This window comes from Drosophila sulfurigaster, chromosome 3, assembly GCF_023558435.1.
Source record: "Drosophila sulfurigaster albostrigata strain 15112-1811.04 chromosome 3, ASM2355843v2, whole genome shotgun sequence".
Taxonomy (NCBI): domain Eukaryota; kingdom Metazoa; phylum Arthropoda; class Insecta; order Diptera; family Drosophilidae; genus Drosophila; species Drosophila sulfurigaster.
The window spans coordinates 18,757,605-18,772,153 of NC_084883.1; the positions used below are offsets into that span (position 1 = coordinate 18,757,605).

The following is a 14,549-nucleotide window of genomic DNA, read 5'->3' on the forward strand; positions in this document are numbered from 1 at the left end:
CTTTACATTTGTGTATACAAAATAAAAAGACAAAATATTATTGAAAAAATAAAGTATGTAAATAAAGTAATATTTTTTTTTGCAAGTAAATAACTGTTTTCATAATTATAAGTAAACATTTTTGTTTATATAAAAGAATTTTTTTCTGAAAACAGGAAAATACTTAAAAAAGTGAAAAAAAGATAAAGACAAGTAACTGCTTTCATATTTTTAAATCAAAAGTTTTTTCTGAAAGCAGAACTTTTTAATTTTATATGTATACATAATAATTTTTTGTTTTTTTTTGGTACATTTTTTGAAATTATTTTTTGTATTATGTTAAATACTTTGGAATAGGTGATTTATATTTTTTAAAGTGATTTTCTTTATCGTGTTAAGAACGTTTGATTAAAGTAGACACTTGGTCTTGATAGAGAGCCGAATGGTCGGTACAAATTAAGAAGTAAAATGTGGCAAGCGCTCTTAAGTTTTGCGGTTAACCAACCAGAAAAGTTCTCTATTGTTTACAAAAACACGAAAGTGCTTGAAAAATGCAACTTAACTTTGCTTCTGTCTATGCTCAACAACGGCGCAACAAATATGCTGACACTTCCAGCTGACATCTTCATTTTGTCGCTTTGCTGCTGAAGTTAGCAGCGCATCGCATAGCTGGTTTCTTAGAATTTGAAGCAACAGCTGGTGCCGGATCCGATGCGGTGACAATACCTAATGTCATTATCTCATTGAGCAGATAATCCAATTCAGCGGATGACGAAGTATTTGCATTGCTGTCGGTGCGCACAAATCGACAGACTATAATGTATTTGGGCAGATCAAAATCCTTGCCATGTAGCTGATACATTCTCATGGTTTTCATGAGCAGCGAAGCACGCATAGAGCGATCAACGATCGTTTTTTGCAGTGCACGCAGCGCAATATAGCAACGACTATGCTCTAGGAAGTAGCCATCGGTTTGGCAACTACTGATCACTGCCATCAACGTCTTATCTACCGGCTCACCCAATGCCAAAGCCAGCCGGGGTATATCATTGTGGGTAAAAACGGCGCCGGCAAAGGGCGTGAGCACGATCTGATTGCGCTCCACTAGATAGGGAACCATTTGGCAATATTTGGCCACGGCCAAGAGACTTGCCTGCTTGAAGGTGAGCTTAAGACAGCCGTCGAGCACAAATGGTTGATAGACCGGAGGCGTTTTTCTAACATGCGCTGTAATGATCACCTCAGGGCTGATCCTCCTGCCTTGTGCGTTATGCGTATCCAAGCGAATTCGCCATGTCTTGTCCACGCCCATATGCTTGGCCAAATGCGCCTCCTTGCTGCACTCGAAGATCACCTGCTCGGCGAAGCGGCGACTCTCGGTGGCGGTCTTAAAGTCCGGTTCGGCCATAAAATCGGGGCATATTTCGATGAATGTGTGCATTAATTTTTTGAAATCAAAAATGCATTTGCTCATCTTGATTGTTTTTCTGCATAAATTTCAATTACGTGGCTTTAGTTAAACTATTGTTTCTTCATTTATTGTTTTATGCTTACATCAAGTTTCGCGACACTCTCTGTTAATACAATGTTTCCTTTCGATCTACGAACTCCAACTGAGCAACGATGGATCGACACAATAGCTGGTTGACTCAGCAGATACGCTGTATGAATATATATTCGAATATATACATACATATGTAACATAACATATTCATATGCACAGTGTTGATAACTGCTTGAGGCCTGGAGAAAATTTGCTTACATCAAGTTTCGCGACACTCTCTGTTAATACAATGTTTCCTTTCGATCTACGAACTCCAACTGAGCAACGATGGATCGACACAATAGCTGGTTGACTCAGCAGATACGCTGTATGAATATATATTCGAATATATACATACATATGTAACATAACATATTCATATGCACAGTGTTGATAACTGCTTGAGGCCTGGAGAAAATTGAGAAGCTGCTATTGAGGAATGCTCGACTTCAAGATTTCCTAACACAACATAAAGACGAATTTAAATAAGGTATAATTATTTTAAAAAATAATGTAAAAACTTGAATTTTATGAGAGTCACTTTAAAGACAAGTTTAAATTGGGTCTAAAGATTATAATTCAATATAGTCGTGACTATTTGATTTTTGCACGCTCCAGTATCTCTGCTATTTTGTTCATCTATTTTTAAGTTGCAATATTTTCTTCTGTGATTGTGCACGTTTATCATTTCTTTATTCTATCCTATACAGCAACAATATACATACAGCTATATATACATATATGCACGTACATATATATAGTAAGCAATCGTAAACAATAAGAAAATTGCAGTAAAGTGGGCTCGACTGTGCGATACCCGCTACGAAATGAATATACTGAAAACGTACTAAAATATACTAAATTGTATCTTTTCTTCCTCTTTATATATATGTGAAATATACCAAAAAAGTTTAAGTATATATAAAATTGTCAAACAAAGCAGTCGGTTCTTGTCATAAACAATAATTTCCTGAACAAGATCTAAGATTTTTAGCTTATCGCAACCAATATTCAGGTTCATAAAGACTATAGTTATTATGTGCTATGTACCCATCTACTCTTTGAGTATCGGAAATTGCTGAGATTGAGGAGTAAAAGCCGTCGGTTATCCGGACCAACGAACGTTCTCGATACACAATCTATAAACAAAAGGAGAACTTTATTGTTTGTGCATACTTTCCTCTGTGACTCTCTGAGAAGTCAAAACATTGGCGATTGCAGTATTTTGATTCGAGAGCTGAAACCGAAACAACAATCGTTGTTTGGCCGTCAAGAGCGGAAGATCTCATAAATTTCTATCGCGTAAGTGGATTTGTTATGCACTGCGGCACGTTTGTGGAACCAAGTTTTGTGTTTACATTCGATCTTGAATTTCACTACGCAGTAGAGTTATGGCAAACGGAGTGATACGAACCCAAAATGGTTTCGATTATACAAAACTTTGTGCAGCATTCAGCGAAATTTGCCCTGACTTTCAACGGTCTGAGCCTGGCACATCACAGAGCTTAGACTTTGCCAACAAGGTGCTTTTCGAGCTGGGTCCAAAGATGCGGCAGATTAAACAGAGTGGATCAGGCCAGATGTGGCGTCTCATGTTCAACGGGGGCGGCAGCGTTTTCATCTATTCCTACACCTTTAAGAATCCCATCAACGTGAATCCGCGTGTTCAGCAGCAAAACCTTTATCTAACCCTCAAGCAGGCTGGACTCTTGGCGGCGAGTAAGTTATGTTCCATACTGCCAGATCAGCATAATCCGAGGGACAAGGTATTGTTGACACCATTGGCTCGAGCTGTGTTTGCACCTCAAAAGATCGCGAGTATTGCAATTGCACTGACTGCCCAACTGGGCAGAAGGGTTGACAATGGCGAGGTGATCAAAGCGGTGATCAGCAGCTGTCAGTCAGATGGCTTTCACTTGGAGCACAGTCAGTGCGCCATTGCCGTGGTGGCCATTGAGGTCACGATCCGAGACGCAGCTCAGCGTCAGAAACTACGCTCGAAGACATTGAGGACTTATACCAAACATGGAAAAGCGTTCGATGAGGCAGTGTATTCGATTTATGCACAGCACTCGAAGCTGGAGAAGAGATTGCCCGATGTGGAGCAACCAATGTCGAGTACATCGAGTGAACCTACCAGAAGTATTGATGCAGTGCTGCGCAGCATTGCCAGGGGAGTTGATGATCCACTGAGTGGTGGCACACTGGAAATGAGCTTTGTGGAACCACCGAAAGCAGCACCTGAGCAGGAAGTGAATGAAGTTTTGCCAACGCCAATTGATTTACATGTGGGCAACACTAATCTGGATTGGTTGAGATACACGCGCTTCTTTCCCATCAGCCCCATTTAGACATTTGTATTTTAAAAGATGCAAATAATTAAAATATGAATATATATATACCATAATATATAAATATATAATTTGCATTTTGTGTAGCTTGTATTGAATGAGGAATGTGCACTTCTTTTTCAATTTAGACTCATTCTTTAGAGGATGAACATGATTCGAATTCAGACATTTATACATTTACATACATATATGAAAAAACACATATATGAATATTACAGCTTGTAATAGCACTTTAATTAGAGCAAAGAATTATTTTACTGTTTTAAGGTAATTGCAAAAATGGACAAACTCGTGCACAAACCAAAGAAATAACGAATTTATATATTTATATTAGTAAAACATAAAAACATTCTATCAATCTATCTTACCTCAAATATAATTGTAATCCAGTTAGTAATCTTTACTTATTTTTTAAATTTTTACGGTTTAGGATTATATCATTACCATTCATTTTTCCCTTCAAGCGAATTTAGAATTTTAGAGGATAAAAATAGTGAAAATATAATATTTTATTATTAAATAATAATTTATTATTATATTTTTCAACTGGACTGGTTGAAGTATACACTCTTTTTTTTTCAATTTCAGAATACATGCAACCTGGGCAATATTAATACGGAGTTTCCACATTTAAGCGAGCGATGAGCGTAGCTACCTTTATTTTGCAAATAAATTTAAATTCGAAATTTCTTCGAAAGTTACTTTATAGTATCTTTCATACACAGACAATGTGTGCTCAGTTGTGCCCCGTTTAATGCGAAACATAAACAATTTTTCGCTCCGCTGAAATGTGGATGTAAAAACTTTTTAAACATGCAGCAGCAGAGGCTGCAGCAACATTGACTATTACACTGCAACAATAAACGCTGAAAGATGCGGTTCAATCGTGTTATAAGGTTTCATTTTAAAAAAATGAGTAAAAAAAATTTACAAATTCTTAAATATGAAAACCCAAAAATGTTTGTTAATCAATCAATTCTTTTCCTTCTACTTCCTTTTGCGGTGTGCCGGTGAGATTTTTGCATACGAAGCATCGGATGCGCTCTCGACGCTGTTCGATGTCATTGGACTGATCTTCTCACGCTGCGAACTGAGCAAGGCCATAACTCCATCGGCGATCTCGTCCAGCGACACTGGACGATTGTAGCTCAGCATAACGGCCGTTATGATGGGCAGCAGAATCACATTATAGTTGGAATCCATTTCAAATATGCCACTGGCAGCACCACAAGTACAATTTTGCATTGATTTTGTGAGAAATATTTTAAAACTTGTTGTCTAAAACTGTGTGTGTGAGCTCTCTAAGCTGCTTGCTTCTGACACCCGGAATTAGTAAAACTGACAGCTAGAGCCAAGTGTACTCAGCTCTGTTCGGAGTTCCGAGTGCTTCAACTGGACCACATCAAGTAGTCTATGGTACATAACCCGATCCCAATGAAAAATTCAATTTGAAAAAATGTCACTTGTCAGTTGGCGATATCCTGTGAATACTGCACGTTGCCTGCTGCTTGCTGCTTGCCATTGTTGTCCTCTGAACCTTTTGTTGTCACTGCTATTTTAGTTTTCCATGCTGTTGTGCATTTTTGGCATTTTGATAAACCATATACATATACAAATATAGTATAGTATATCAATGGCACACAAGCGAGTGCGAGAGCATTTCATATGCAAATTGTTCACTACTCATAGCCACAGACGCAGTCCTGAGTCAATATCAAAAAGGCAGCGACACAAATGCAAATGAGCCCAGAGTTGACAGCAGCTCAACTTCCTGGCTCCAATAAGCAAATAAATAAAAGTCTGATGTATGCATTTCTATTCAATTTACGCACCGACCGAAAATTGTTTAGATCTAAGCTACAATATTGAATGAAAGATGGAAAAATTTTAAAGGATTTTTATAGGATTTTTAATTATTTGCATGCTATTAAAATGTAGCACTAAGAAACTATTATTTTTATTTCAATCTATAAAATTCAACTTTAAAATATGAATTTTATAATGAAATGATAAATGTATTAAAACTATATCAGCTCAAGGTATTTATATATCAAAATTGAAACTTTTAGTTGTTATTGAACTTCTAGATATCAGTGCTATTTTTATCAATTGCAAAATTTAAAATGAAAAACATATTTCGCTGAACGAAACTTTTAAAGATAGCAAATGTTAAAAACAAGTAAGAAAGCTGAAGTCGACTGTTAATTAAAGCAAAATAGAACGGTATTATTCTTAAAATATACCAATTTTATATTCCACACAAATACTAAAAATAGTATATGCTATATTTGTGATATTGATATAGAACTACATTCAAGATGTACCACAAAGTTACCTGTTACATATACATATTTCCTACCCTATGGGTAGCGGGTATAACAAGAGTTTTCTCTTTTTCCTAAATTTTGAATTCCTTCCACGCTGCTAAAATGATGCTCACATGTGATACATCCTTTTAGCCAAATTCAACTTTGTAGGGTATACAATAAGAGGAGGCGACGCGAAAATGCTGCTGTGCTAAAGTTCAATAACAAATTGCCAATACACAAGCTCACATAGTTTCCCTCTTGCTGGCGCTTTAAATTTAAAGCTTCGCGTAAGTGTTTCGCATGGCCGCATAATTTATGACTGCGTGAGTTTTACATAGTACATAGCATAGCAGTATCTTGGATCTGTTGGTATCGCCAGAGTTTAGCGAACTGAGTACTGAGGGTTATTGATAGTGTCAATCGGGCATTACTTTGGAGTACAGCCGCATGCAAAGAGCAAGTTCAGCAGCCATTAAGCTAAACCTTAAGACACAGTAAAATGTTTACGCATATCCTTGAAACCCATTACCGATGATGATGATAAGGCTGCACGAGTACAATGTGCGTTGGGCGAAAATCTGACCACAACAGACACGGGCAACATGTTCCCCAAAACAAAGCCAACAACAGTACAAAAGAGAAATTCAGGCAGAGGGAGAGAAGTGAAGCATGCGAATGGAAAAAAAAAAAAAACTGTGTTCACAGTTCATAAAGAGAACGAGTGAGGCTGACAACAAAGCAAATTGGTGGCAACACTGGCAAAACTCTGGCGAAACTGGTGAAAATGGCAACTGGCGGAAGTGCGCATCAACAAATGTTAGTCGCCAGCCTGTCGTCCTTTTTACGACCTCACAGGACACTGGCGAAAGCAAGCTTATGGCGGCTGTTGCGCCATTTCTAAGCTTTGACATGGACATGTCACCTACAGGTAGCCAGCCTACCTAACCTCCACTTACTTCCTCTCCCTTTCTCTTGCCAACATGCGTTAAGCGCCCTTTGACATGACAGTCGACGTTGTATTGTGTGCTGTGTTCATGGCCCCAAAAATATTTGTAATTTCGACTACCTCGACTCGGCTTCCGGGTGTAAAATCTCTACAGCAAGCACTCTTCCTTCCGCTGTCCCATAAAATCTTGAAAGCGATGGCATTATTGCTGACAAAGAATTTTTATTATATTTTGTAATAGTATAACATGCAGCCTATTCTCACATCCAGCCAAATAGTGTTTACGAAAACTAATTAAAATTCTTCAAACGCTTAGAAGAATATTCTTTAAATTTAAGTTTACATATTTTTGTATATTCTAAATACTGCATATTACATCATACTACGAAATGTGCATAGCATTTAACAAAAGTTCTTAAACAATGGATATAATAATTAAACAATGCACATATTTCTTTTATATTTGGAGATCCATTTGAGCTGCACTTTCCGTTTATGTCAATTAAAAATGTATACAATTTTAATATTGTTTATTGTTATTCAATTCCAGTGACCGTAAAGATTCAATCTATTAATTTCCATACGCACGTTACGTATACGCTCATAAACGTCGTACGTATACACAATATTGCCTTTTATTTTTGGGGAATGGTGAACAGACAATAGACCTTTTCACCAAAGAATGTGTGAATGGAAATGCACGCACTGAACAATGCTGCTACGATTCGCATTCAATTGCGACAGCTAAAATCGAATAGCATGCACAGAGGGTAGAGTTTTTTGCGGTGCCGCCGAAGCTGTAAAAATCCACAGCAAAGAGGGACACGTTTCAACGGGCGGGCAAACAATAAATAAAAGATGTTCGAGGGAGCTGATAATTGACAAAAGCGTAGAGAACTTCGGTTGTGATACGAGTACTTGTGTCCCAGCATTCCCGTCTGATATTGGGCCACTCTTCGCTCTGCCAAATGACTCCCTCGGGCGTATTTTAGGCGCGCAGAGAACCCTCAATAAATACGTAGTATACGTAGCGAGTATCCATTTTGCGTTGTCAGTGCTCTCTCTTTTCTTTGAATTGCTTTGAATGTACCTGAGCCCATTGAGCTGCCATTTTCCAAACATTTAATTGATTTCTAGCTACGTTGGCATGACTCTAGCGCAGCTTCCACCACCTGCCCCTTAATTAAGATGAGCGCAAATGAGTGAAGGAAAAATTAAGTGCGCAGTACACAAAATTATGGCTAGTCCCATTGGCCTTTTAGGGCGTACTAATGTTCGCTATCGTTCTTCTTTTCCTACTTGACAAATCGATGAATGTATTTTAATTGTAATTTGTATTTCATTTATTGCAGACGAGGTCATTAAGGGCATTTTGTCCTCGCCATTTCCATGATTAAGACAGTAGTTCACTGTTTTGGCAAAAAGCTGTAAAAATCCACAGCAAAAATCGGTCAGCAACGCAGTCCGAAACTCTGATTTGATATAAACGAAGGTCAGAGTCTTTTTGACGCTATAAGTATGAGCGAACCATTGCTGCTTATCTCTTGCTGTTAGAAAAATTTGTGAAGTGAAAATACGTCATTCAGTCATCATATAAGTATGTATTCATCAACATATATGAATGTATTATTTGATAGAGGTAGGTAGAGAAAAACATACTTGCCACATTTATGTGCTCATGAGCAACTACACAGTACTCACTGTCGAAAAACAGACAAATTTAATTCAATCTATTCATTGATAGTGCATATTTTTCATATTTATTAAGAACTCATTGCTTACTCAAATTTGGTCTTTGGGTTCACAAATAAAGAATTCCTTCTCTAGACAATAATCATCATTCATCAGGTGCTCGTCATTAGCGTACCACAATTCGCCACAATTTTCATCGTCGCCACCGTTGTTTGGTTCATCTTCATGCCAATTGAAATACGTCGCATTTCGACCAGTTACCACTGAAAGGAATTCTCCCTCCTTAGTTAAATCGTTAATGTCGATCCAATAATCCTTTTCCACTTCCAGTTTGCTCTTGATTGCGTCGAATTCGGTTTGATTTTTGATGCTAAGCAAATGTCCTCCAATTGCCTGACATTTGTGAAGTGCTCCAAACCAAGTGACCTCTTCCGATCGTTCAATATAATAATATTTTGAACCAATTAGTTGATAAGGCGATCCAACGACTCTGCACTGTAATTTAATATAATAGTTGGAAAAGTTGATTTAGTTTGAAATCATCTCGAAAATATTCTTAAATCGCGCTTACATCTACACTGGCGTAGACAACAAGGATTGACACAAGGACACCAAAGAATAATTTGTTCATTTTGCACAAAGTGAAGAGTCTGAGATGAACTGAAGTTGGTTTGGAAATCAGCAGCATTTAAATACCCAAAAATACTACGTTGTGCGAATTATTTTTGCATTTATTCTTAAGGTTATCAATATCAAAACCAAAACACAGATATGTGTCATTGTTCTGTTTGTTGTACTTCTAAGAATGTGCAAAAAATGGGGAAGTGAGCTGATGTTTCGAATTAAACAATTGAAATGGGAACATAGATTTGCGAATACTAATAACTCAGATAAGATGTGCAAATCACATACATACATATGTACATTATTAACATCAATGTCTTAAAAGGTCAAGGAGAATTATTAAAATTATCACTATTATACACACATACATACACATATACTTTATGGGATCAGAGATTATAAATTTATACTTTCTTCCAATATACTATATACAATACACCTTCTATTTTCACAAATGGCAAAGAGACTTTTCAACGCAATAAAACTAGCACCCATTCTTATACCTGCTACACATAGGGTAGGATGATATTAAAACTTTGTATAGAGTATATATATTCTTAATCAGCTTCAATAGCCGAAATGTCTTTCCTTATGAATACCTCTAAAAGACAAAAAGACAGCATTTATTATGTTTGCGCGCAGATTAAGTTTGCTGAAAATTTGGAAGTGATCAGATACAAATTGTAGAAGTTCTTTAAGAATTACTTTTGTATGGAAAAACGCCTTTGTATTCAGGGTTTAGTTGCTTATATTGTGTTATATATGTTAAATGCAGTAGTAAATCGATATAACAAATATAGCCTTCTGTACATTTAAGTAATTTTACGGTGTATTAATTTGGTATATTTTAAGAATAATTCCGCACCGTTTTGCACACATGACTGTAGTTTGTTTTTTTATTCAAACGGATGCATATCGCAGTTAAATTTAATCAATTTTGTATATTATTATTTATTTTATATAGCAATCCTATCATTCCTTAATTTTCTTGTATTAATGTTAATACATACCAACAAACAAGTAAACAAAATCGAAATGACACATACACAAAAATTTACGTTTCAGTTTTAATAATCTGCAACAACAAGATATTCTACGTAGAACAATCGCATTGGAACGACATTGTAGGAAAGTCTAGAATTCTAGTATCAATATCTGAGATAAGGAGTCTATATGTATACCATATACATATATACATATATTAAACAGCGATGCTGTAATAAATACACCAACGAAAAGTATTTAAATCGTCACTGCTTATGCTGGGGTATTTACATATGTAATATAATTCGCATTGATTCCAAATCTACTTACATATATGATTTATGGGAAGAGAGATGGTAAAATTTTCTGCAATTTCACTTTCTTGCAATATACAATATACTTAATACAATTTCTGTTTTGGGTTTTCCACAAATGATGAAGACTCGGTCCTATCAACTTATTGAAGATTCAATTTGGGTAAATTTCATAGATATTTTCCAACATCTATAGTATATCAATATATTAAACACATTAGAAATAAAACCTTTTATTTTTCTTTTTTATTCAGTAAAGTGTTCATTCGTACACTTAAAACAAGACACATCTAACAAAGTGCTATCAGTCATTTTCAAATACGCCAAACGCTCATTCATTATTTGGTTGAGATATATTTTATACCTAATCCTTAAAACAATAAATCATATTTGTGACATTTATGTGCTCTTCAGCAACAACATTCTTGAATAAATGAAAAGTTTGTAATTAACTTAATATATTAACAAAAAGTGCTTAAACGAATGCGTATTAATGTATTGAAAACTATTTGTTTACTTAATCTTAGTATTCGCAAATAAAGAATTTTTTCTCTAGACTATAATCATCATTCATTAAGTGCTCGTCATTATTGTACCACATTTCGTCACAATGCTCAACGCCATCACCATTGTTTGGTTCACCGTCAATAGATCGGGTATTCACCAGTTATCACCGAAAGAAATTCTCCCTCCATGTTTAAATCGTTAAGGTCGATCCAGCGGGTTATACCCTTTATAACATTCGAATGATTTATCGATTTTGTGTGTTTATTCAATGTTAAAGTTGTTGTATGTCGAATGGATGATTATATATGTAATAATGCAACTTTCCTAGTTGAACAATTTAACACGTAATTGTAAAAGTATAAAAGTATATAATCATTTTGGTGTGTTGGGGCACATAAACACATTCGCTAATACAACTCGAGCATATTCAAGTGTTTTAGCGAAGCATGAACTTGTTGATAATATACATATGTATATATACATAGTAGATAATAGTACATCTTGTACTACAGCCTTCGCCATCTGCCTTTATATAAAGTTGTAATTGAAGACTTGCTTGAAAATAAAATACAATTAAAAAAAAACTATTTAGCATGAGTCATATTCAAAAATACCAAACGCTTCTTCATTATATTATATAATTATTTTTATTTAATTAATCTGCAAAAGAAAAATCATACTTGACACACTTATGTTACGTGCTCATGACCAACAAAAGTTTATCTCTTGAATAAAACAAAAATTTGTATTAGATTGAATACATTACAAAATAGTGCGTATCAAAATACGTTTTAATTAATTAAAAACAATTTGTTCATTCAAACTTGGTCATTCGGCTCGCAAATAAATAATTCTTTCTCTTGGCAATTATCATCATTCATTAGGTGCTTGTCATTATGGTAATATAACTCGACACAATTCTCATTGCCATTCTTGTTGTTTGGTTCAGTTTGATGCCAATTGAAATACGTCGCTTTTTGACCAGTTGCCCCCGAAATGAATTCTCCCTCCTTAGTTAAATCGTTAATGTCGATCCAATAATGCTTTTCCCTATCCAATTCGCACTTGATTGCGTCGAATTCTTCTTGATTTTTGATACTAAGCAAATGTCCTCCAATTGCCTGACATTTGCTAAGTGCTTCATACCAAGCTACCTCTTCCAATCGTTCAATGTAATAATATTTTGATCCAATTCGTTGCCATCTCTGTAAATAAATTTATTGAAAAGTTGATTTAGTTCACATATGTAAATCTTAAACATTCTGTTTAATTTTATATCCTGCTGGAAATAAAATTTAAAATCATTTCGAAAATATTCTTTAATCACACTTACATCTAAAATGCCGTAGGCAACAAAGATTGACAAAAGGTTATTAATGATGTCCATTTTGCAAAGAGTGAAGAGTCTGAGATGAACTGAAGCTGCTTCGGAAATCAGCAGCACTTATATACCCAAAAATGTATTGAAATTATCAACTTGGAAAATCCACCCAGACACGTGTGACATTGTTTAGTTTTTTTTTATAATTCTAAGAATCTGTAAATGCAATATATTATATGTTTAACAATCGAATTTTTTGGGACGTACAGATGGAACTACCAAAAAATTGAGATAAGGCGCCCAAATTACAAATACTGTTTTATATTGTATTTGTGATCAATTTTTTGGTAATTCCATCTGTACGTCCCAAAAAATTCGATTGTTAAACATATAATATATTGCATTTACAGATTCTTAGAATTTAAATAATAAGCCTATGGAAATTATACAACGCATCACAGTATTAGCACACTTTCATAGTGTTCACATTCACATATTCATAAATATACTAACATACATATGTATATACTTTATGGGATCAGAGGTGATATAACTTTTCCTACAGCTTCTCTTGTCGTTTTTACAAATTATAGAGAGATTTTTCAACGTGAAAAGACTTGCCTACAATTTTTGCAAAATGTTTCTATATCTAAGATGAACGTGCGTGATTTTTTTGCAAATCAGGCCTATCACCTTTCCGTATTGTAGTGTTAATGAACTAAGAACAATTTAGACAGATAATAAATACAACTATGAATCAAAATGACTCATAAACATATTTAAATACAGCTTTCCATTGTGAGTAATATAAACATAATATATGAATACTTTTTACTGATAATGCGAATTTCTTTTATTTTACCATTGCTTTCATTCATTAGATGCTGTAGGTAAAAAAATAAATATTCAGCCGAAAAGTAGGCAATACAAACTTAACAGATGTCTACTCCAAAAATATAGTATATATATATAGTATTATGCTGTGAAATTATCAACTCAAAAAACCCGAAGAGAATCGTGTGTCATGGTTTTGTTTGTTTAATTTTTTTTTAAACTACAGAGAGGAATACCCTTGAGATAAGGGATCAAAATCACATATGCAATACATTACAATGATGCTTTCAATAATAAGTTAGAGGTAATATAAATTTGCCTAGAATTTTTGAGTTGATTGTGAGCAAATTTTCAAGATTTATTTGAATACTAATTTTACTATTTTGTAAATCTTTCTGTTTTCTAGTGGCTATGAACTATGTTTATGAAACGTAATGACGCATTCACAGAAATTAGCGTTTCAAATGAATAAACATATTTAAATACAGTATTTAGTGATGAGTAATACATGCATTATATATGAATACTTTTTACTGTGGATTGTTTTTGCTATCTTTCATTAAATGTTGAAGTGCTGCTTGGTAAAAAATAAACACAGCCCAAAAATAGGGAATGTATGTATGTTAAATTTAACAGAAGTATACCTAAAAGTAGGCAATACAAACTTATCAGATGTCTACTCCATCAGGCATGTTCCGGTATTCACTTTTGGTTTTCGTTTTCGTTTTTCACAAGTCAGCTGTTTCAGCAGTAACAAATGAAACGTTCCGATAGCAAAACTATGACCAAAAACTTGTGAAAACCGGAGCACATAAAAACGAAAATCTCGGTTTTGGTACCAAAACGAAAACGAAAAAGAAAAGTGAATACCGGAGCATGCCTGTATAACTCGTAAATATATAAATTTTTTAATCAATTTAAGCTTTATGTCTCTATTTCGTACTTAATTTATTAATTTCACATTCTTAAGTAGAACTTCAGTAAATTAATTTCAAAGATGTAATTGGTTGATCTATATTAATTTTACTAAATATATAAAAACCTTATTTCGGACAAAAACATTTCAAGTCTTAGCGTTTGTTTGGAGGATAAAATTTTGCTACTCTTAAATTCCTGGTCAAAGATTCTTTAAATCAAGTTATAAC

The 14,549-nt window shown here is 34.7% G+C and overlaps 4 protein-coding genes across 8 annotated transcripts; 1 reads left to right on the forward strand and 3 right to left on the reverse strand.

Moving 5' to 3' along the window:
• Window positions 1-269: 269 nt before the first annotated feature.
• On the reverse strand, window positions 270-1,786 carry LOC133843542 (uncharacterized). Of its 2 annotated transcripts, none has more exons than XM_062277141.1 (2): window positions 1,742-1,786; window positions 270-1,466 (listed from the first exon to the last, which is right to left on the reverse strand). In XM_062277141.1, the coding sequence occupies exon 2, from the start codon at window positions 1,451-1,453 to the stop codon at window positions 605-607; it is 849 nt and encodes a 282-aa protein (XP_062133125.1). In that variant the 5' UTR covers window positions 1,454-1,466; window positions 1,742-1,786; the 3' UTR covers window positions 270-604. The 2 variants fall into 2 exon arrangements, with proteins under 2 accessions (XP_062133125.1, XP_062133124.1); XM_062277140.1 differs by lacking the exon at window positions 1,742-1,786 and adding an exon at window positions 1,534-1,665.
• Window positions 1,787-2,609: 823 nt separating this feature from the next.
• On the forward strand, window positions 2,610-4,037 carry LOC133843908 (uncharacterized). Of its 2 annotated transcripts, none has more exons than XM_062277672.1 (2): window positions 2,610-2,828; window positions 2,907-4,037. In XM_062277672.1, the coding sequence occupies exon 2, from the start codon at window positions 2,914-2,916 to the stop codon at window positions 3,871-3,873; it is 960 nt and encodes a 319-aa protein (XP_062133656.1). In that variant the 5' UTR covers window positions 2,610-2,828; window positions 2,907-2,913; the 3' UTR covers window positions 3,874-4,037. The 2 variants fall into 2 exon arrangements, with proteins under 2 accessions (XP_062133656.1, XP_062133657.1); XM_062277673.1 differs by having other exon boundaries at window positions 2,610-2,824.
• A 710-nt stretch (window positions 4,038-4,747) lies between these two features.
• LOC133844840 (uncharacterized) lies at window positions 4,748-5,200 on the reverse strand. The gene has a single exon (XM_062279108.1). The coding sequence runs from the start codon at window positions 5,116-5,118 to the stop codon at window positions 4,861-4,863; it is 258 nt and encodes an 85-aa protein (XP_062135092.1). The 5' UTR covers window positions 5,119-5,200; the 3' UTR covers window positions 4,748-4,860.
• Window positions 5,201-8,869: 3,669 nt separating this feature from the next.
• Window positions 8,870-12,752, reverse strand: LOC133845093 (C-type lectin 37Db). 3 transcript variants are annotated; one of them, XM_062279448.1, is made up of 2 exons: window positions 12,583-12,651; window positions 8,870-9,315 (listed from the first exon to the last, which is right to left on the reverse strand). In XM_062279448.1, exons 1-2 carry the CDS (start codon window positions 12,634-12,636, stop codon window positions 8,911-8,913), a joined length of 459 nt encoding a protein of 152 aa, XP_062135432.1. In that variant the 5' UTR covers window positions 12,637-12,651; the 3' UTR covers window positions 8,870-8,910. The 3 variants fall into 3 exon arrangements, with proteins under 3 accessions (XP_062135432.1, XP_062135431.1, XP_062135433.1); XM_062279447.1 differs by lacking the exon at window positions 12,583-12,651 and adding an exon at window positions 9,392-9,522; XM_062279449.1 differs by lacking the exon at window positions 8,870-9,315 and adding an exon at window positions 12,005-12,454 and having other exon boundaries at window positions 12,583-12,752.
• Window positions 12,753-14,549: the final 1,797 nt, after the last annotated feature.